General features: G+C 59.8%; 2 protein-coding genes across 3 annotated transcripts in view; both read left to right on the top strand.

Moving 5' to 3' along the window:
• Positions 1–3128, top strand: part of LOC121085040 (kallikrein-8-like) — a 10450-nt gene extending 7322 nt beyond the window's left edge. Inside the window, exons 2-6 of one of the 2 annotated variants that reach the window (XM_040587235.1) lie at positions 435–494; positions 1365–1512; positions 1862–2115; positions 2432–2568; positions 2800–3128. In XM_040587235.1, coding sequence (XP_040443169.1) covers positions 452–494; positions 1365–1512; positions 1862–2115; positions 2432–2568; positions 2800–2952 — 735 coding nt within the window. In that variant the 5' untranslated portion in view covers positions 435–451 and the 3' untranslated portion in view covers positions 2953–3128. The other variant, XM_040587234.1, reaches the window with a different exon arrangement.
• A 5320-nt stretch (positions 3129–8448) lies between these two features.
• Positions 8449–19805, top strand: part of LOC121084347 (serine protease 53-like) — a 15603-nt gene continuing 4246 nt past the window's right edge. The window contains exons 1-6 of the mRNA XM_040585701.1: positions 8449–9025; positions 9597–9719; positions 12463–12625; positions 13853–14100; positions 14413–14687; positions 15918–16063. Of these exons, the coding sequence (XP_040441635.1) occupies positions 9599–9719; positions 12463–12625; positions 13853–14100; positions 14413–14687; positions 15918–16063 (953 nt within the window). The 5' untranslated portion in view covers positions 8449–9025; positions 9597–9598. The remainder of the gene's footprint in view (positions 9026–9596; positions 9720–12462; positions 12626–13852; positions 14101–14412; positions 14688–15917; positions 16064–19805) is intronic.

Here is a 19805-nt window from a genome sequence, read left to right as displayed (position 1 = left end):
CCCCCCTTTCCCTCCCCCCTTCCCTTCCCCCTTTTCCATGCTCCCTTCCCCCATCTTCCTTCCCCTCCTTCCCCCTTTCCCTTCCCCTTTTTCCTCATCCCCTTCCCCCCTTCCCATCCCCCCTTCCTTCCTTTTCCTTTCCCATCCCTCCCTCCTTCCTCCTTTCCCCTTCCCCCTTCCCGTTTCCCCTTCCCCCTTTTCCCCCCTTCTTTTCCCTTCCTCCTTTGCCCCCTTTCCCCCCCCCCTTCCCCTTCCCCTTCCCCTTTTTCCTTCCCCTTTTTCCTCGTCCCCTTCCTCCTTTTCCCGGCCCCCCCTTCCCCCTTTCCCCCCCTCCCTTCCCTCCTTCCCCTCCCTCTCTCCTCCTCCTGCCTCCCCAGGGGTCCCCGCCCCCACCCCCCATGGCCAGGAGTCACCCCCTGCCCCTCCCCCCGCAGCTCCTGGCCCTCCGGCCATGAAGATCCTGGTTGTGATGCTCCTGGCACTGGTGGCCACAGGTAGGAGACACACTGGGACCCCTCACCCCCAGGACCACCACGTCTCCTCTAGAAGGTCCTGTGGCCACCTTGGAGGTCCCCTGGCCACCTATGGGACCCCCGCCCCCACCTTGGGTGACCCACATCCACTCATGGGACCACCACGGCCACCCTGGGTGCCCCATGTCCACCTGTGGGACCCCCACACCCACCTTGGATGACCCACATCCACCCATGGGACCACCACATCCTCCTTGGGTACCCCACATCCTTCCATGGGACACCCACCCCCACCTTGGGTGACCCACATCCACCCGTGGGACCACCACGGCCACCCTGGGTGACCCACATCCTTCCATGGGACAGCCACATCCTCCTTGGGTGCCCCATGGCCACCTGTGAGACCCCCCCCATTCATCCCTAGGACCTCTGTGGTGACACCACGGGTCCCATGTCCACCTGTGGGACCAACCAAGCCCACCCTGGTGGCCTTTGTCTGTCCTGAGTGTGTCGTCGTCCGTCCCCCCCCCCATCTACCCATGGGACCTCCCCACACCCACCCCGGGTGCTCCCCAACCATCCCTGAGACCCACACCCACCCACAGCTGCCCCCACAGGAGGTCACGCCCACGCCATGGCCACCACCTTCACCTATGAGATGCCCCAGGGACCCCGTGGCCACCCACTGGACCTCCACCCACCCACCCATGGGACCCCCCAGGTGTCCCCTATCCAACCTATGGACCTCCTGGTCTCCCCACCACCCCCTTGGCCACAAGTCAGGGGATGTGGGAACAGAGCCCACCAGAAGGTCCCAGCCAACCCGTGTCCCTGAGGGGGCGTGGCACAGGAGAGGACCCCTGACAACCTGTGTCCCCTTGGTGCCCACAGCCTCAAGGAACGTCCTGTGGGTGATCGAGGGGACCTCTTGTGACCTGCCCTGGCAGGCTGCCCTCTTCCAAGGCGAGAAGTTCATCTGCGGGGGGACCCTGGTGCACCAGAACTGGGTGCTGACAGCCGCCCACTGCTACGTCCCGGGGTAGGAGGCCACTGAGGGGGATGGGGTTTGGGTCTTCATGGGCTGCAACCAACCAAGAGGTCCAAGTGCCACCCTGGGGTCCTGCTTTTCCAACCAGGCAGGTTGGGAGGGTTGGTGGCATCTCAGGGGGCTTTGTTGTGCCCCTTCTCTGCCTGCGTTAACAGAAACGCTACATTGGGGGGGGGGGGGGGGGGGATGACCTATAACCTATAACCTTCATCTGCTTCTTCTTCTGCTCTTCTCACCATCTTCTGGGATGACATCCTGCCCCGTCCCCTGCTTGGTGTGGGTCCCCGTGGCCTATGTGGACCACCCCCACCCTGAACCTCGATGCTTTTGGTTCCATCAGCTTCATCACGGTGCGGCTGGGAGGCCGAAGGCACCGGGACTCGGGTCGCACCGAGCAGCTGCGGCGCTCAGCCAAGGTCTTCAAGTACCCGCGTTACAATGAGACCAACAAGGACGGTGACTTGATGCTCCTCAAGTTCCTCCTGCCCGTCCATGTCAACAAGGAGGTGAAACCGTTGCCATTGGCTTCCCATTGCCCCGTGCCTGGCAAGACCTGCCAGATCTCGGGGTGGGGGTCCACCACCAGCCCTGAAGGTACGCTGCTGGTCACCTGGGGCCCTGGGGGGGGGGGGGGGTAACACCGAGATGCATGTCCCCCGACCCAGGGACCCAGGGGTCCACCCAACGTCCCCTTCCCAATCTTTGGGTCCCACCTTAAGCACCAGAGGGCATCTGGGTGACCTGGTGGGGCCATCAGGAAGCCTTGGAGCTCTTGGTTGGTGCCAAAAAGAGGAAGGGGGTGGGAGATGAGCTCCCAAGGCAGACAACAGGTCCGAGATGGGACGGATCCAGGTTGGATCCCTTGGTCCATCCATCCTTGGGTGACCTCGTGTCCCTCCGTCACCCGCAGTCACCTTCCCTGAGGACCTCCACTGCACCAAGGTCACCATCGTCTCGGAGGAGCAGTGCCGGCGCGTCTACCCCAACTCCATCACCTCCAACATGGTCTGCGCCGGCGAGTCCCGCAGTCGGGCTGACTCCTGCCAGGTGGGGTAGGGGCGCCGGCATTTCAGGGACCTCTGGTGGGGGGGAGGGCGTGACATCCCACTCAGGGGACGTTTTGGGTGTAGAAGGGGCAGAACTGGGTGCAGCTGGCAGCGTGTCCAGGTGATTCTGGGACGGTGCCAGAAGTGGCCACCAGATTTGGGGTGATGATGGGGGGGAAGGGGGTCTTGCAGTGACCCCACCACCACCTCACCCCACCTCTCGCCTCCTCAGGGTGACTCCGGGGGCCCCCTCATGTGTGACGGGCGGCTCCAGGGTATCGTCTCGTGGGGTCCGGGGGTCTGTGGGGACCCCAAGAAACCCGGCGTCTACGTCAACCTCTGCAAATACACCCAGTGGCTCCAGGAGACCATGAGGAGGAACTGAGCCCCCCAGCCCCAACAACCTGGGATGGACCCTACAGCTCCTCCTCCTCTTCCTCCTTCTCCTCCTCCTCCTCCTCCCTGATGGTGGTGCCCAGAGCCGGCCGGTCCGAGCGCTGGGGTACACGCCGGGGGGAGGAGCAGGAGTTGAAATGTCGGTGAATAAAATTTTCCGACGTGGTTTTTCACCACGTCGTTCACAGGTGGAGGACAACTGTGGCAGGTCAAGGGGCCCTGGGCTGCCCTGGGTCTGGCAGGGGTAGGAAAAAACCCAGGTCACCATCTTTGGGGTAGACCCATGGCCCCTGGCCATGGAGTAGACCCGTTAACCCTACCATGGAGCAGATCTGATGGCCCCACCATGGGGCTGACCCATTGACCCCACCATGGAGTAGACCCATTGACCCCATGGTGGGGCAGATCTGATGGCCCCACCATGGGGTTGACCTGTTGACCCCACCATGGGGCAGATCTGATGGCCCCACCATGGGGTTGACCTGTTGACCTCACCATGGGGCAGATCCGATGGCCCCACCATGGGGTTGACCTGTTGACCCCATCATGGGGCAGATCTCATGGCCCCACCATGGGGTTGACCCGTTGACCCCACCATGGGGTAGACCCGTTGACCCCACCGTGGGGCAGATCTGATGGCCCCACCATGGGGTTGACCCGTTGACCCCACCATGGGGTAGACTCGTTGACCCCACCGTGGGGCAGATCTGATGGCCCCACCATGGGGTTGACCTGTTGACCCCACCGTGGGTCAGATGATGGCCCCACCATGGGGTTGACCTGTTGACCCCACTTCAGTAGACCTGTTGCTCCCACCATGAGGCAGATCTGATGGCCCCCCCATGGGGTTGACCCATTGACGCCACTTCAGTAGACCCGTTGACCCCACCATGGGGTAGATCCATTGACGCCACTTCAGTAACCCGTTGACCCCACCATGGGGTAGACCCATTGACCCCACTTCAGTAGACCCGTTGACCCCACCATGGGGTAGACCCATTGACCCCACCATGGGGTAGACCCATTGACCCCACTTCAGTAGACCCATTGACCCCACGGTGGGGCAGATCTGATGGCCCCACCATGGGGTTGACCCATTGACGCCACTTCAGTAGACCCGTTGACCCCACCATGGGGTAGATCCATTGACGCCACTTCAGTAGACCCGTTGACCCCACCATGGGGTAGACCCATTGGCCCCACTGCAGCAGACCTGTTGACTTCACCATGGGGCAGATCTGATGGCCCCACCATGGAGTTGACCCATTGACCCCTCCGTGGGGCAGACCCAACCCACTGGACCATTTTTGGGGTCATCAAGGCTCTTTCCAACACCACAGGGGGACAAAATCCAACTGGGTCCCCCCCTCCCCCGCATGAACACCAAGCCCCTGAGCCATGTTCTCCTGGGTTCTTCCATCCCAACTCCACCTCCAACATCTGCCCACAGGAAGACAACCCACCCCCAAAGGGGACAACTCCAGAGGGAGCAGAAGGGGCCAAATTGCCCAACCTGGGGGTAACGTGGCAGGAGATTGGAGTTGTTTTGCTCCCCCATGAGGAGCATCCACCCAAGGCCACGTTGGTGGCAGTGAGAAGTCAACCGCTGGAGGCCAAATCCACCCAACACCTGGAGCTGAGGCCTCTATTTTGTGGGAAAAGGTGGAGAATGGGGGGGGGTCATTCTGGTCCCACCACGGTGGGATGGAGGTGGAGGTGACACCACCTTGGTTGTGATGTGTCTATGGGTTGGGGGATGTAGAAGAACCTGGAGGTCTTTACCGGTGGAAGAGGAGACATGGTGAGGTCAGAGCGTCATGTGTCGTCCCCCGTGGCACAGCAGGGAAGGGAGCGACGCCGGGTCACCTTGCGCAAGGTGTCCCCCTCCCTTTCTTCCCCCACGTGGTGGTGGCCCGGCGCGTTGGAGGGCGTGGGACTTGTCTGGCCACTGCGGTGGGGCAAGAGGGTTTGGTCCAGGGCCAAGTCCCCAGGGAGGTGGAGGAGCAGTTGGCTGTTGTCACTTGGGCCACCGGTGGCCACGGGGGACTTGCCGGTCTCGCTCGGGGTTTCACAAGGAGGTTCAACACCCACCCCCCCCACCCCCCCCCCGTTTGGCAACCGCAAAGGAGGTTGGACTTGGAGGGTCCCACCGTGGTGGGCTCCTACACTGGGGTCCAGCATGAGCAACTCCATCAGCCTTGGGGAGTTGGGCAAGGTGCTTGGTGGGATCTCATCAACGTGGCCATGGAGGTCTGGTCGATGTGTCCATGGAGGTCTGGTCAACATGTCTGTGGAGGTCTTGTCAATGTGTCCATGGAGGTCTGGTCGACGTGTCCATGTAGTCCGGTCAACATGTCCGTGGAGGTCTGGTCAACATGTCCATGGAGGCTGGTCAGCGTGTCCATGGAGGCTGGTCAGCGTGTCCATGGAGGCTGGTCAGCGTGTCCATGGAGGCTGGTCAATGTGTCCATGGAGTCTGGTCAATGTGTCCATGGAGGTCTGGTCGACGTATCCATGGAGGTCTCATTGACGTGTCCATGGAAGCTGTTCGACGTATTTGTGGAGGCCTGGTCAACGTGTCCATGGAGGCCTGGTTGATGTGTCAGTGGAGGTCTGGTCAATGTGTCCATGGAGGACATCCTCCTCAGGGTCTGAGTTGACACCCTGGTGCCCCCCAACCATCCTCCAGGGTTCAGTCGAGATGTTTACGGAGGTGGAGGTGACATGTCCGCGTCCGTGGGGTCCGATGGGTCACCATGTCCATGGAAGTGAAGTTCAATCATCCCTTGGTGGGGTCACAAGGACCATCACAGAGCTGGGTCCTGCGGGCCACCAAGAGCCACCAGCAGAGGAAAAGACACCAGGTGGCACCCATGGGTGGACACGGAGGTCACCAGGTCCATGTGGAAGGACCACAGTGGGTGACAGCGGGTGAGGTAAGTGTCCGCATGGGCATGGCCATGGCCATGGCCACCGCAGCCGAGGAACCGGCATCTGCCACCACCACCCCTGTGTTACCCCTGTCCCCTGAGCCACCTCTCGTGTCACCCAGGGCAGGGGCACCTCTCCTATCACCCAGGGCCACTATCCATGTCACCCAAGGCCACCTACCGTGTCACCCAGGGCAGGGCCACCTCTCATATCACCCAGCGCCACCATCCATGTCACCCAGGGCCACCTACCGTGTCACCCAGGGCACTGCCATCTCTCGTATCACCCAGGGCCACCTAACATGTCACCCAGGGCCACCTACCAGGGCCACCTACCATGTCACCCAGGGCAGGGCCACCATCCATGTCACCCAGGGCCACCTCTGGTGTCACACCCAGGGCCACCACCATCCATGTCACCCAGGACCGCCTACCATGTCACCCAAGGCCACCTCTGGTGTCACACCCAGGGCCACCTCTGGTACCACCCAGGGCCACCATCCATGCCACCCAGGTCCACCTCTGGTGTCACCCGGGGTTGTGGGGACACCGGGGAGGGGACAGTCCCGGGGAGCAGGGGGGGGGGGTGGGGGGTGGGGGTGGGGGCAGACGGTCCCATGGTCCAGGGTGGCCCTGGCAGTGGGTGGCAGGCCCAGGCTGGCTCCTGCCGGGTAATTAGGTAATTAGCGCTAATTACGCCACCCAGATGGGAGCCGAGGAACTGGGAGAACCGGTTGGACCCAGCCCTGGCGCTGGCTGAGATAATGCTGCCCCTCCCCCACCTCCGTGTCCCCCCCTCCCCTCCCCCACCTCCGTGTCCCCCCTGCCCCTCCCCCACCTCTGGGTGGCTCTGGGGCACCTTGTCCCCACCCCCCCACCCCCCTCGTGTCACTCCTCCTGTGCCCCACACCCCCCTCCTATGTCCCTGTTCCCCCCCCCCGATCCCCCTCCCATTGCTCCCGTGTCCCCTTGGGTACCTCACATCACCCCTCCCCCCACCCGGGATCTCCTGTCCCCTCCTGGATCACCTGCCCCCACCCCTGGGATCCTCTGTGTCACCTTGATGTCACCCGGTCCCCTACATTTCCCAGGGGATCAGGGATCCAGACAGACAGGATCCCTACGGATCTTCCTGGGGGAGGGATCCCCACCAGTGGGATCTCTGTGGACCGGATCTCCACAGCCGATGGTGTCTCCACAGTGGATCCCCACAGCCAGGATCCCTGAAGATGGGGGATCCCGGCGGTTTTAAGCCTGGTGGGATCGACCTCCGCACCAGGGGATCCTCATGCCCTCCCTATCCCTTCATGGAGGGGATCCCAGGGTGGATCCCTGAGGATGGGGCATCCTGGTGGTTTGAAGCCTGGTGGGATCGACCTCAACGCCGAGGGTTCCCCACGCCCTATCCTTTCACGGAGGGGATCCCAGGGCAGATCCCTAAGGATGGGGGATCCTGGTGGTTTGAAACCTGGTGGGATCGACCTCCGCACCGGGGGATCCCCACGCCCTCTCCCTTCACGGAGGGGATCCCAGTGGACGAGATCTCTTCCCACCACATCCCTCCATCAGGACCACTGTGGCCCAGCTGCCCCATCGAAGGGATCCCCAGGGGTGATCTCCGCAGCTGAGCACCCCACGGAAAAGATCTCCACCGACCATAGCCAAGATCTCCATGGACCAAGCCTCCACTGATGAGATTTCTACAGGCCAGATCTCCACGAATGGGATCTTAGTGAACCAGACATCCATGGGCTGGGATCCCAGTGGATGGGATCTTTGTGGACCAGATCCCCACGGGAGAAGCTCACCATGAACAGGAGGCTGGTGGATCAGGTCTCCTTGGCCCAGATCTCCACAGGACCTCCGTGTCACCTCCCACCTTGGAGATCCTCCAGACCCCCCGTGTGGTTGGGGCTGGGGGAGGTGACCCCCCCACAGGGGGTTGGGGACAACATCCAGGTGGGGGGACACGTGACACCCCCCCTGTCCCCCTGGTTGTCCCCTTGACTCACCAGAAGAGACTCGCAGAGCTCAGCGGGGTTGTCACCAGGGGGTGGCCTCACCCAGCGCTCGCCCACGTCCACTGCCTTAATCATCAGGGATGTGTGACCAGGTGCCAAAGGAAGGTGACAAGTAGGTTCCTGGAGACCTCCAGGCCAGTGGTGTCCTCCAAGAGCTACATCCCTCACCTTGGGGCCATGGAGGTCCCACCTGGGAGGTTTCACTCTTGGCAGATGCACGTAGGTCCCTGGGGATGTCTGGTCTGGTGGTATCCTCCAGGAGCCATGTCACTCACCTTGGGGCCATGGAGGTCCCACCTGGGAGGTGTCACCCTTGGCAGATGCCAAGCCGTGTTCTTGCACACATGCACTTGTGCACAAACATGTGTGTAACGTGGGGTCTACCTGGCTTCTGGCGTGGTTGTGTGTGGTGGTGGTGGAGGAAGTGGATGGAGGAGATGGATGGAGGAGGTGGATGGAGGATATGGATAGATGGAGGAGTGGATGAATGGAGGAGGTGGATGCAGGAGATGGATTGAGGGAGGAGGTGGATGGATGAGGGAGACGGATGGATGGATGGATGGAGGAGGTGGATGGAGGGGATGGATGGATGGATGGATGGATGGATGGATGGATGGACGGACAGTCAGCAGAACAGTCAACAGACAGGCTGGAGGCACCACCACGACATCTCACACACATCCCCAAGAGCCAGCTCAGCACCCCAACACCCCCCACCCTCCCCTGGGTGGGGGGGAGGGGACCCACCCCCACCCCTCCCCCACCAGGATAGGGAGAGGAATGAGCCAACCTGTCCTCCCGGATGAGCTATTTTGGGGACTCCTCACCCCCACCGCCGTGTCTGGGGTGGCTCCGATGACAGGAGAAGCAGGCGTTCCTTGGCCGAGGAACCCAGTGATGTTTCTTCTGGGACATCAAAGCGGTACAATCACCTCCGGGACCGGGGAGACACCCACGGGCCACGCTCGCCCCGCGGACCGGTCGCCCAACCACTCTTGACTCATCCTACTGGAGACACGGCCTACTTTTCACCCCGGGTATAAATATCTCCAAGCCACCATCTCCTGGCTTCCCAACGCGCCGAGCCGGCCCCGTCCTTCTCCTCCGGCAGGTGAGTCCATCCTGGTGGCCAAGTCCACTGGCATCACCCCGAGGGATGGATGCTGTGGGGTGGGATGGAGGCAGCCAAGGATTCTTCATCTCCTGGTGGATCTTCCCAGAGATGGGATCCGTGAAGCCACCCGTCTCCATGTGGTGGCTCAGGGTAGGGGAGTGGGTTGAGGTGGCATCACCCTCCACATCCTGGTTGACTTTAGGGGCGACCGGTTCGGTAGGGAGCGGGAGGGATGGGGTCCTTCCCAAGCTCATGCAGGGGGGGTTGGTGCCACCAGATGGAGACACCCAAAATAGGGTGGAAAAAAGGGTCCAAGACCCCCCCACAAGGTCCATCAGGGAGATGGTGGGGAACAAATGGTCCAAGATCCTCCCCCAGGGTCCATCAGGGTGATGGTGTGGAACAAATGGTCCAAGACCCCCCCAAGGTCCATCAGGGTGATGGTCCACCAAGACACCACCAGCATCTCAGTCATGTTGCCTCCATCCCACGCCAGAAGCAGGAGGACATCACTGAGGACCTTCCCACCATCCCCCGGGGCTGATCCCGTTTGGTTTCTCTGCTCTAGGAATGGCTCGTGATGGATGCGGAGCCTTCAGCTTCATCTCCATCTTCCTCCTGGCATCTGGCTTGCTGCTGAGTGCCCCACCACCGGCACAGGCTCAGGAGAAGGGCAACGGAGGCGACGAGCGTAAGTCAGGGTGGTGGCCCAGGGAGGACCCTTAGAAGGTGGTGGTGGGTTTTCCCGGGCACCACGTGTCCGATGGGATGGGGTGGGGTGGGGAGATGTCTTCTCCTGACAGGAAGGTTTGGGCAAAGCCCAACTGTGTTGGAACCTCAACCCCCTCGACGTGGAGGAAATACCCACGTCCCATCGGAAGCACCGGGATCAGCAGGACAACGTCCTCCCTTCCCCTGGAAGTTCCTCTGGGGATTCCTGGTGACATCTGGGAGAAGAAGGAGATAAGAAGAGTCACCCAGGGTGAGGGAAAGGAAGGAGAAGTTTCATCCTACTGGGAACATCGCTTCTGTTCCTAATGGTTTCCCAAACGATGTTCTGCATCTCAAACAGATGGGTCTCAAGGAAGAGGAGGATGGTGGTTTCCAACCGTTGGATGCCAAGAACTTGGATCTTGACCTGAACCCAAATCCATGTCCCGAACCCAAAGTGGCCAGATCCAGAAGGAACAAGGTCATTCCTGGACCCAACAGCTGGATAATTTGTCCCACGATTGTCCACGAACTCTTTTCTTGAGGATAATCCTTTGGGATGGAGGCACCACCACCTCAGTTGGAGCTCTCCGCTTCCAACCTCTGGAAATCCAGGGAATGGATCTACCACAGGGCAGGGTCCACCATCTCATCACCCCCGATGGACCTTTGTGGATGGACAACCCCTCCTTGGTGGACACCCCTCCAGTGGGGGAGCTCAGGGAAGCTGCTGAGATGCCTTCAAGGAGTTTGGTGGAGGAAACCCATTGGTTGGTCTCTAAAGGCTCCAAGATGGTCCTTGTGGTGGCCAGGGACACTTCTCTGATAAGCCTTGACGGGAGGAGAGTTCCCAACCTCCAACTTTGGCAATGGTGCCAAGACCGGATAGTGGAGAATTCCAGGTGGCTTGAAACTTGGGCGTCTCCCATCGCCACCCATCACTAGTTGTAATCCCCACCAGCACAAACCAGTCCCACCAGTACATTCCAATGTCCCAACCTTGGGTGAAAAGCAAGCACAGATGCCACGGAGCCAGGTGCCACCTTCTCAGCACATTGCCAATGCTGCGGCTCTTGGCCAAGGTGGTCAAGGTTTGGAGTCACAACTTCTCCTCCCCCCACCCCCCGAAAAGAGCCCAAAGCATCTGGGATGGAGAACTTGACCTCAACTTAACCTCAACGCCCAGGAGGACACCTCCAGGAGCAAGGACTTGGTATCTCCCATCTTGGAAGTCCTACTAGATGGGTTTTGGGATGGGAGGTCTTCTCCTTGGGAAAAAAAAAAAAAAAAAAAAGAAAAAAAAAAAAGCACCTTTTTTTGTGCTGATTATCTCTTTTTTTTGAGAAAAAAGATCTTGTCTCCTCCCACTTGGGCACCACTCAATGTCGGGGGTCTTCTCCAGTGGCCTTGGCAGAGGAGGTTCCCAAAAGGCTTTGCAGGTGGAGGCCTCGGCTGGACCCTCAGATCCATCAGAGATGCAGGAACAGGTCCCAAGGCTTTGGACACCCACCACCACCCCCAGTGTGGCCACCCACGTGGAGCTCCACGTGGTCATGGCCCCAAGAGGGTCATGGCTTCAAGATGGTCACCACCTCATCCATCATCAACATCTTGCCAAGGTGTGGGGGGACACACCTTGTCTTGTGGATATTGGGTGAGGTGGGGTGGCCTCTCGCCAGGGTCCCTTCCTCTCCCCGAGGACTACCAACATTGGCAACTCCACCTAAACCTGAGGGAGATGCCTCCAGAGACCTGAAAGATGGGGAGAGCCGTGTCTGAAACAGGGGGCTCCGAGTGGTGAGACCCCTTTTTTCATGGTATGACCCCCCCCCAACCCAACTGGATGACCCTTACTCTTTCTTCTCAACCAACCTGCTGGCACCAAGACACCTCCAGAATGACGTCAAAGGTCACATTCCGGAGTGGATTCCTCTTCTCCTTGCGTCAGGGCTTCTCCTGCTTGGGTTGATGCAACAACCTCCTGCCCTGGACCTACCTAGGAAGTCCATGAGGCATCCAGGAGGTAGGAGGGGTTTCCAGCTGGTCCTACAGGCTTCCTCAGGGACCAAAGACGAAGACATCAGCTCTTTTGGAGGTGTGTCACCTCCCTTCAGGAGTCCAATCTTGGGCTGGGAGGAACCTTAGAGGTGGAACTGATGCCCCTCCCCGAGGTACCTGATGAAACCGGTGGAGATAAGTGGCTCCTGGTGACTTCCTGATACGCCGTGATTTCCAGGACAGCTCACGGGCACATCACGGCGTGACTAAACCGGTCCCAAAGGGTCTCCTGGTGGCACTTCCCCCACCTCGTTGCTCTGGTTGGAAGGGGTGGTCAGCTTGCCATGGAACGGCCCCAGGAGAAACGAGGCCTTCAAGGATCGGTTCTTCAAAGTTCTTCGAAGGCTTTGGTCTTGGCTATGAAGGGTTGGACTTCAACCAGTCTCCAAACTCTTTGGGTTTTTATCAAAAAATGTCCTCTGGAACCTCAGTAGGTTGAGAGGTGACCCAGAAAATAAAAAAAATTAATATTTTTAAGATGATTTTGAGCGTTTTGGTGAGGTTTTAAGGTTGGAAACCAGGTTGTCCCTCTCCTCTTCCATGTCACCTTGTTACAACCATTTTTTTCCAGCCACTTCTCCACCTTTTCCACCCAAACCAGCAGGTTTCTGGGGAAAAGGTTACACGACGAGGCTAATGGTGTCCTTTGGTGCTCTGTGTCGTAGTGCCGGAGGAGGACGAGTCCCGGATCATCGGTGGGAGACCTTGTTCCATCAACCAACGACCCTTCCAAGTTGCCCTCATCAAGAGGGGTCAAATCCTGTGCGGGGGAAGCTTGATCGATGCCCAATGGGTCCTGACAGCTGCCCACTGCAAGCAGCCCATCAGGTAAGAGAGGTCCACAGTCACTTGCCCCAGCTGACGTGGTGTTGCCCAGGTCCCACCACGGAGGAGCAGTGGCATCCTCTAGGGTTGGTCCCTCCAGATGGTGGCATTTCCACAAGGCCAGGCCTCCAAACGGTGGGATCTAGGGAGAGGTGGCCCAGATGATGGCACCTCATGGGGTTGTAGAAGCCTCCAGATGTGAATACCTGCGGATTGTGGTGTCCAGAAGAGTCTGGGACCTTCAAGGGTTGGCAGCTCCAGAGGTGGGTACCTCCAGAGGTATCCTGAGGTTGGTGTATCCCAAGGTTGGTGTATCCAGCTGTTGGTACCCCAGATGTTACCTCCAGGGTCCCGTGTAGCTCTAGATGGTGATGCTCCAGGGTATCTCCAGATGTTGGTCTGTCCAGCTGCTGGTACCTCAGATGTTACCTCCAGAGTCCCAGGTAGCTCTAGATGTTGCTGCTCCAGGGTACCTCCAGATGTTGGTGTATCCACCTGCTGGTACCCCAGTCCAGAGTCCCAGGTAGCTCTGGTGATGCTCCAGGATATCTCCAGATGTTGATGTGTCCACCTACTGGTACCCCAGATGTTACCTCCAGAGCCCCGGGTAGCTCTAGATGATGATGCTCCAGGTGTGGGTATCTCTAGATGTTTGTGGCTGGCTGGTGGCACCTCTAGAGGACAACGAAGCCACAGTCACCCTCCCCATGGAGACCGGAGGAGCTGCCACCATCACAGGGTGACAACCTCCAGCTACCAACCCCTGAGGGATCCCACCTCCCCCCACTTTGAGGCCCAGTCCCCCCTTTTTCCACCCAAAGTAGAGCAGATCCACCACCCGACCCCACATCCAGGTTTCTCCAGCTTCTCCACAAGGTCCTGTGAGGGGAAGCTGGACCTTTCAGGTGGGAATAAAACCAAGTTGGCAAGAAGTTGGAGTCATGACGCCAGGAGAGGTGGGAGGTGACCTCAGGGTGCTTGAGCCATCAAGGAGCTCCTGGAGAAGAGATGGGTCATGAATCCTCAAGGAATTTGCGTGTTCTCCTGGCCTCCTCCCCAAGGAGAATGGGTTGTGGTGGCCCCATGGCCACATCACCCCCCTGCTGAACATGGAGAAGCTTCAATGGACAGCTCTTGATCATCTCCTTTGGACAACCCTGGAGATCAAGGATTTCTGTGCCTTTTCTGGAGGAACCAATGCTGATTTCTTGACCTTCCTCCTTGGCCCAGGGACCTCAGGGTGTTAATCGGGACGGATACATTACGAGACGGGACAGGGGAGGTGAGGATGATCTCAAAGCTCCAGGTCCACCCGGCCTACAACCCTCGGAAGAACGACAATGACTTCATGCTCCTGAGGCTGAACAAGCCCATTCAGTTCAGCAGCAGCATCAAGAAGATCCGTTTGGCCACCAAGTGTCCCATGGACGGGATGAGGTGCAGCGTCTCTGGCTGGGGCACCACCAAGTCCCCTGGAGGTACTGGCTTACGGTGGAAACCTCGGGGGAAGAGGTGGGGTGGGGGAAGGCAATGGGAAGAGGAGAGGGGTCACCAGGTGGGCTTCCCAGCTGGGAAAATGGGATTAGATCTTCCCTGATGCCACCTCAGATCTGCCCAGCCAGCAGCTCACCATGGTGGACAACCTCAAGTTGGGTTTTCCCTTTGGGATCGAGTTTCCTTGGCATTGCCCTCCCCACCTTCAATGGAGGCACCACCAGCCAGAGCCCTACCAAAAACCCAACAAGGTCTCCTCATGCCTTCTCCTCCTCCATCCCCACCTCATCCCACAGCAAAGCTGCCCAAGAACCTGCAGTGCGCCGCCATCCAAACCTTCGGGAGGGACAAGTGCACCAGGGCCTACGGCAACGCTGTCACCCCCAACATGTTCTGCGCTGGCGTCCCCCAGGGGGGCATCGACTCCTGCCAGGTAAGAGGTGGGGGGTGGTGGTCCTTCAGCCACCTCCCAGTTGGCTCTCGGGGGAAGGAGGGGCTTGGGGGTGGCTTGGAGATCAAACACGAGGTGGGATGGGTTCCTCCAAGTCTTGGGTTCCTTCAAACCAAGCTATGAAGCCAGGGAAGGGCCGCGGCATGTGGATGGGGTCATGTGATGTTTGGGTTCCCACCAAAAACCTTCTGCTTGAGCCATGGAGATAGGTCATGATGTGTGGATGGGTCCATGCAAGATTTGGGTTCCCACCACCGACCTTCTGCTTGAGCCACGGCACTGGGTCATGGCACGTGGATTGGTCCATGCAAGGTTTGGGTTCCCACCGCCGACCTTCTGCTCAAGCCACGGAGCTGGGTCATGGCACGTGGATTGGTCCAGGCAAGGTTGGGGTTCCTCCACCATTACCTCCAGCCCAAGCCCTGAAGCCAGGAAAGGGCCACGGCACGTGGATTGGCCCAGGCAACATCTGGGCTCCCACCACCAACCTTCTGATCGAGCCACGGAGCTGGGGATGGGCTCTGGTGCCCTGATAGGCCCATGCAAGCTTTATGCCCCCCAAGTGAGACCCACCACGCGCCCTTGACCCACCACGTGTCCTTGATCCACCACTTTCCTTTGACCCACCACATGCTCTTGACCCACCACATCCCCCTTGACCCACCACGTGCTCTTGACCCACCACGTGCCTTTGACCCACCACATGCTCTTGACCCATGACATCCCTTGACCCACCATGTGCTCTTGACCCACCACATGCCTTTGACCCACCAAGTGCTCTTGACCCACTAAATCCCCTTGACCCACCACATGCCCTTGACCGACCATGCGCTCTTGACCCATCAATTCCCTTGACCCATGACATCCCCTTGACCCATGACATCCCCTTGACCCACCACGTGCTCTTCACCCACCGCACTCCCTTGACCCACCACTTGCTCTTCACCCACCACATTCCCTTGACCCACCACTTGCTCTTCACCCACCGCGTTCTCTTGACCCACCACTTGCTCTTCACCCACCGTGTTCCCTTGACTCACCATGTGCCCTTGACCCACCACGTGCCCTTGACCGACCATGTGCTCTTGACCCACTGCGTTCTCTTGACCCACCACGTTCCCTTGACCCACCACATCCCCTTGACCCATGATATCCCCTTGACCCACCATGTGCCCTTGACCCACCATGTGCTCTTGACCTACTGCATTCCCTTGACCCAGCACATCCCCTTGACCCACCACGTGCTCTTCACCCACTGCGTTCCCTTGACCCATGACTTCCCCTTGACCCACCATGTGCCCTTGACCCCCCCATGTGTCCCTGACCCCCCACGCGCCCTTCCCCCACCAGGGTGACTCCGGTGGCCCGCTGGTCTGTAACGGGGTGCTGCAAGGGGTGGTCTCCTGGGGCATGGCCGTCTGTGGGCGCCGTGGACAACCCGGCGTCTACTCCAACGTCTGCCGCGCTGTCCCCTGGATCAGAAGAGTCATCGGGAGGTAGTGAGACCTCCAGCTCCATCATCTCCATCCTCCCCTCTCCCCCCCACCCCCCCGAACCTCCCCCCCCCCCCCCCCCCCCCTTCTGGTGGGGTGGGCAGGAGAAGCAGAGATTTCCCAGAATGCCTCAGGAACGGGGGAATTTTGGGTTGAAAAATAAAGCAAAAAGTGAAACCAGGGAGACGGAGTCACAGAGTGGGTGGGAGTGGGGTCGCCTGGGTACCCTGGTTGGGGGGAGGGGGGGAGGGGGACCCCTCCTCCATCCTCTGGGACCTCTCCTGCTTGTCCAGGGGGTGACTGGGTATGGGGGGGGGGGGGTGTTGGGAACTGGGGGCACTGGGAGCACTGGGGAATGGTATCAGCAGGGGTTGGGGCGCAACTGGATTTGCGGGGGGTAACTGGATTTGGGAGGGGGAAGCTGGATTTGGGGGGGAACTGGATTTGGGGGGGCAACTGGATTTTTAGGGGTGCAATTGGATTTGGGGGGGGCAACTGGATTAGTGGGGAGCAACTGGATTTGGGGGTTTGGCAACCAGATTTGTAGGGGGAACTGGATTTTGGGGGGGTACCTGGGTTTTGTGGGGGCAACTAGATTTGGGGGGGCAACTGGATTTGGGGGGTGGGCAACTGGATTTGGGGGGGACAACTGGATTTTGAGGGGGGGCAACTGGATTTTGGGGGCGGAACTGGATTTGGGGGGGGGCAACTTGATTTTGGGGGTGGGCAAATGAATTTGGAGGGGGCAACTGGATTTTGGGGGTGGGCAACTGGATTTTGGGGGGCAACTGGATTTTGGGGGTGGGCAACTGGATTTGGAGGAGCAACTGGATTTGGGAAGGGGGATAACTGGATTTGTGGGGGGAAACTGGATTTGGGGGGTGGGCAACTGGTTTGGGGGGGCAACTGAATTTGGAGGGGGGCAACTGGATTTTGGGGGGGGCAACTGGATTTGGGGGGGCAACTGGATTTGGGGGGGGCAACTGGATTCTTGGGGGGCACAACTGGATTTTGGGGGAGCAACTGGATTTGGGGGTTTGGCAACCGGATTTGTAGGGGGAACTGGATTTTGGGGGGGTACCTGGGTTTTGTGGGGGCAACTAGATTTGGGGGGCAACTGGATTTTGGGGTGGGCAACTGGATTTGGGTGGTGAGCAACTGGATTTGGGGGGGCAACTGGATTGGGGGGGAACTGGATTTGGGGGGGGCAACTGGATTTTGGGGGGGCAACTGGTTTGGGTGGGCAACTTGATTTTGGGGGGCAACTGGATTTTGGGGGTGGACAACTGGATTTGGAGGAGCAACTGGATTTGGGAAGGGAGATAACTGGATTTGTGGGGGGAAACTGGATTTGGGGGTGGGCAACTGGTTTGGGGGGGCAACTGAATTTGGAGGGGGGCAACTGGATTTTTGGGGGGCAATTGGATTTGGGGGGGAACTGGATTTTGGGGAGTAGGCAACTGGATTGGAGGGGCAACAGGATTTTGGGGGGCAACCGGGTTTTTGGGGGTGCAACAGGATTTTGGGGGGGCAACTGGATTTGGGAGTTTGGCAACCGGATTTGTAGGGGGAACTGGATTTTGGGGGGGTACCTGGGTTTTGTGGGGGCAACTAGATTTGGGGGGCAACTGGATTTGGGTGGTGAGCAACTGGATTTGGGGGGGCAACTGGATTTGTGGGGGGGACTGGATTTGTGGGGGCAACTTGATTTTGGGGGTGGGCAACTGGATTGGGGGGGGCAGCCATTTAATTAGCAACACTCCCTCGTTAGTTAGTGTTAACGAGCAACGCCCTCTCCATGTGTGATGAGACACTAGTTCCTCCCTGCGCCCCCCCCCCCCCCCCCCCCCCCCCCCCCCCCCCCCCCCCCCCCCCCCCCCGTGCTGGGGAAAGGGACTAATTAATAAGACTAATTAATAAGACTAATTAATAAGACTAATTAATGGAGATAATTAATTCCCTGCCGAATCCCAACAGCTACTGGCGCCGGGAGCTTTCTTCTCCCAAACTGTCCTGGCAGCTTCATCAGATGTGAGGTCCCCACCCTAATTAATTAATTAATTAAGCCAGAGAAGGAGCGGGGGGCGGCACTAATTAGGGGGCGTCGTTCTGAGCCAAGGGGAGAGGGGCGGGGTCTTGCACGGGGTCTCTGGGGACATGGTGACACCAGGACCTCCATGGGTGGCTGGAAAGGGACAGGGAAACCTCGTTAGGGCTAATTAGTCTAATTAGGGGAAGGTCTGGGGGAGCTCAGGGAGAGGGCAGCGCTCCCTGTGAGCTGGGGGGGGGGGCTTTTGGGGACGGTCCCCAGATTTTGGGGTCCTCATGGGTGACACCAGCCCCTTCTGGTCACCAAGGGTGGCAAGTTCTTGAGAACTTCATGGAGAGCTTGGGGGGGAGCGGGAGGGGGACATCTTGGGGACACCCTGGGGACACTTTGGGGACATCTCAGGGACACTTTGGGGAAAACCTGGGGACACCTCGGGGACACCTCAGGGACACCTCGGGGTGACCCTGGGGACACCTTGGGGACACCTTGTGGACACCTTGTGGACACCATGGGGACACCCTGGGGACACCTTGGGGACACCCTGGGGACATTTTGAGGACACCCTGGGGACACCTCAGGGACACCTCGGGGGCATCCTGGGGACACTTTGGGGACATCTCGGGGACACCAAGGGGGAACCTTGGGGACTCCTTGGAGGCACCTCGGGGACACCTCGGGGTCACCCCGGGGACACCCTGGGGACACCTTGGGGACAATTTGGGGCCACCTTGGGGCCACCTTGGGGGCACCTCGGGGACACTTTGAGGACATCTCAGGGACACTTCGGGGACACTTTGGGGACACCCTGGGGACACCTTGGGGACATCTTGGGGACACCCTGGTGACACATGACCTTGGGTGACCTTCGTGTGGGTGCCAGGGGTTATCGGGGTCCCCACCGGGTGTTGGGGGACACGTCAGTGTCACTGAGGCCACCCGGTGGGGGTGGCGGGACAGAGGGTGGGGGAGGAGGAGGGGCAAGGCGCCTCCTCCTGATTTACACCGGGAGGGAAACAACCCTGGTGACACCAGGGGCATTGGGGTCACCAGCAGTGGGGGCCCGGGGTGGGGGGGGCCCTTAGCCCCGCCCCCAAATGGGGGTCCCCTTAGCCCCGCCCACTTTGGGGGTCCCCTTAACCTTGGTTCTGGTTTGGGGTCTCCTTAACCCCGCCCACTCGAGGGGGTGGGCAGGACCTCAAGGGGGATTAGCCCCCACCTTGCTCCAGAGCCGCAGAGGATTGTGGGTAATCTGGGGCTGGCACGTGGCCGGGGGGGGGGGGGGTGGGGGGGTGGGTAAGGCGGGGCTGACACCTGAGGGGGGGCACTAGGAAGGGCAGGAAGGGCACTGTGAAGGTCACTGGGACATACTGGGAAGCACAGGGAGGCTGGGAGAGGTGTGGGGGTGAACTGGGAAGGGTGGGAAGGGCACTGGGTCCCATACTGGGAGGCACTGGAAGGCTGGGATATGTATGGGGTGAACTGGGAGGCACTGAGGTGTACTGGGATATACTGGGAGGCCTCAGGGACACTGTGACACAAACTGGGAGGCACTGGGAAGGCACTGGGATGCTCCAGGAGGCACTGGGAAGCACTAGGATGCTCTGGAAGATACTGGGAAGTACCGGGATGCCCCAGGAGGTACTGGGATGCCTGCGGGGGGAAACCAGCAGGGCACTGGGAAGCACTGGGATGCCC

Source organism: Falco naumanni, chromosome 3 (assembly GCF_017639655.2).
Source record: "Falco naumanni isolate bFalNau1 chromosome 3, bFalNau1.pat, whole genome shotgun sequence".
NCBI lineage: Eukaryota > Metazoa > Chordata > Aves > Falconiformes > Falconidae > Falco > Falco naumanni.
This window is presented reverse-complemented; position numbering and strand designations above follow the sequence as displayed.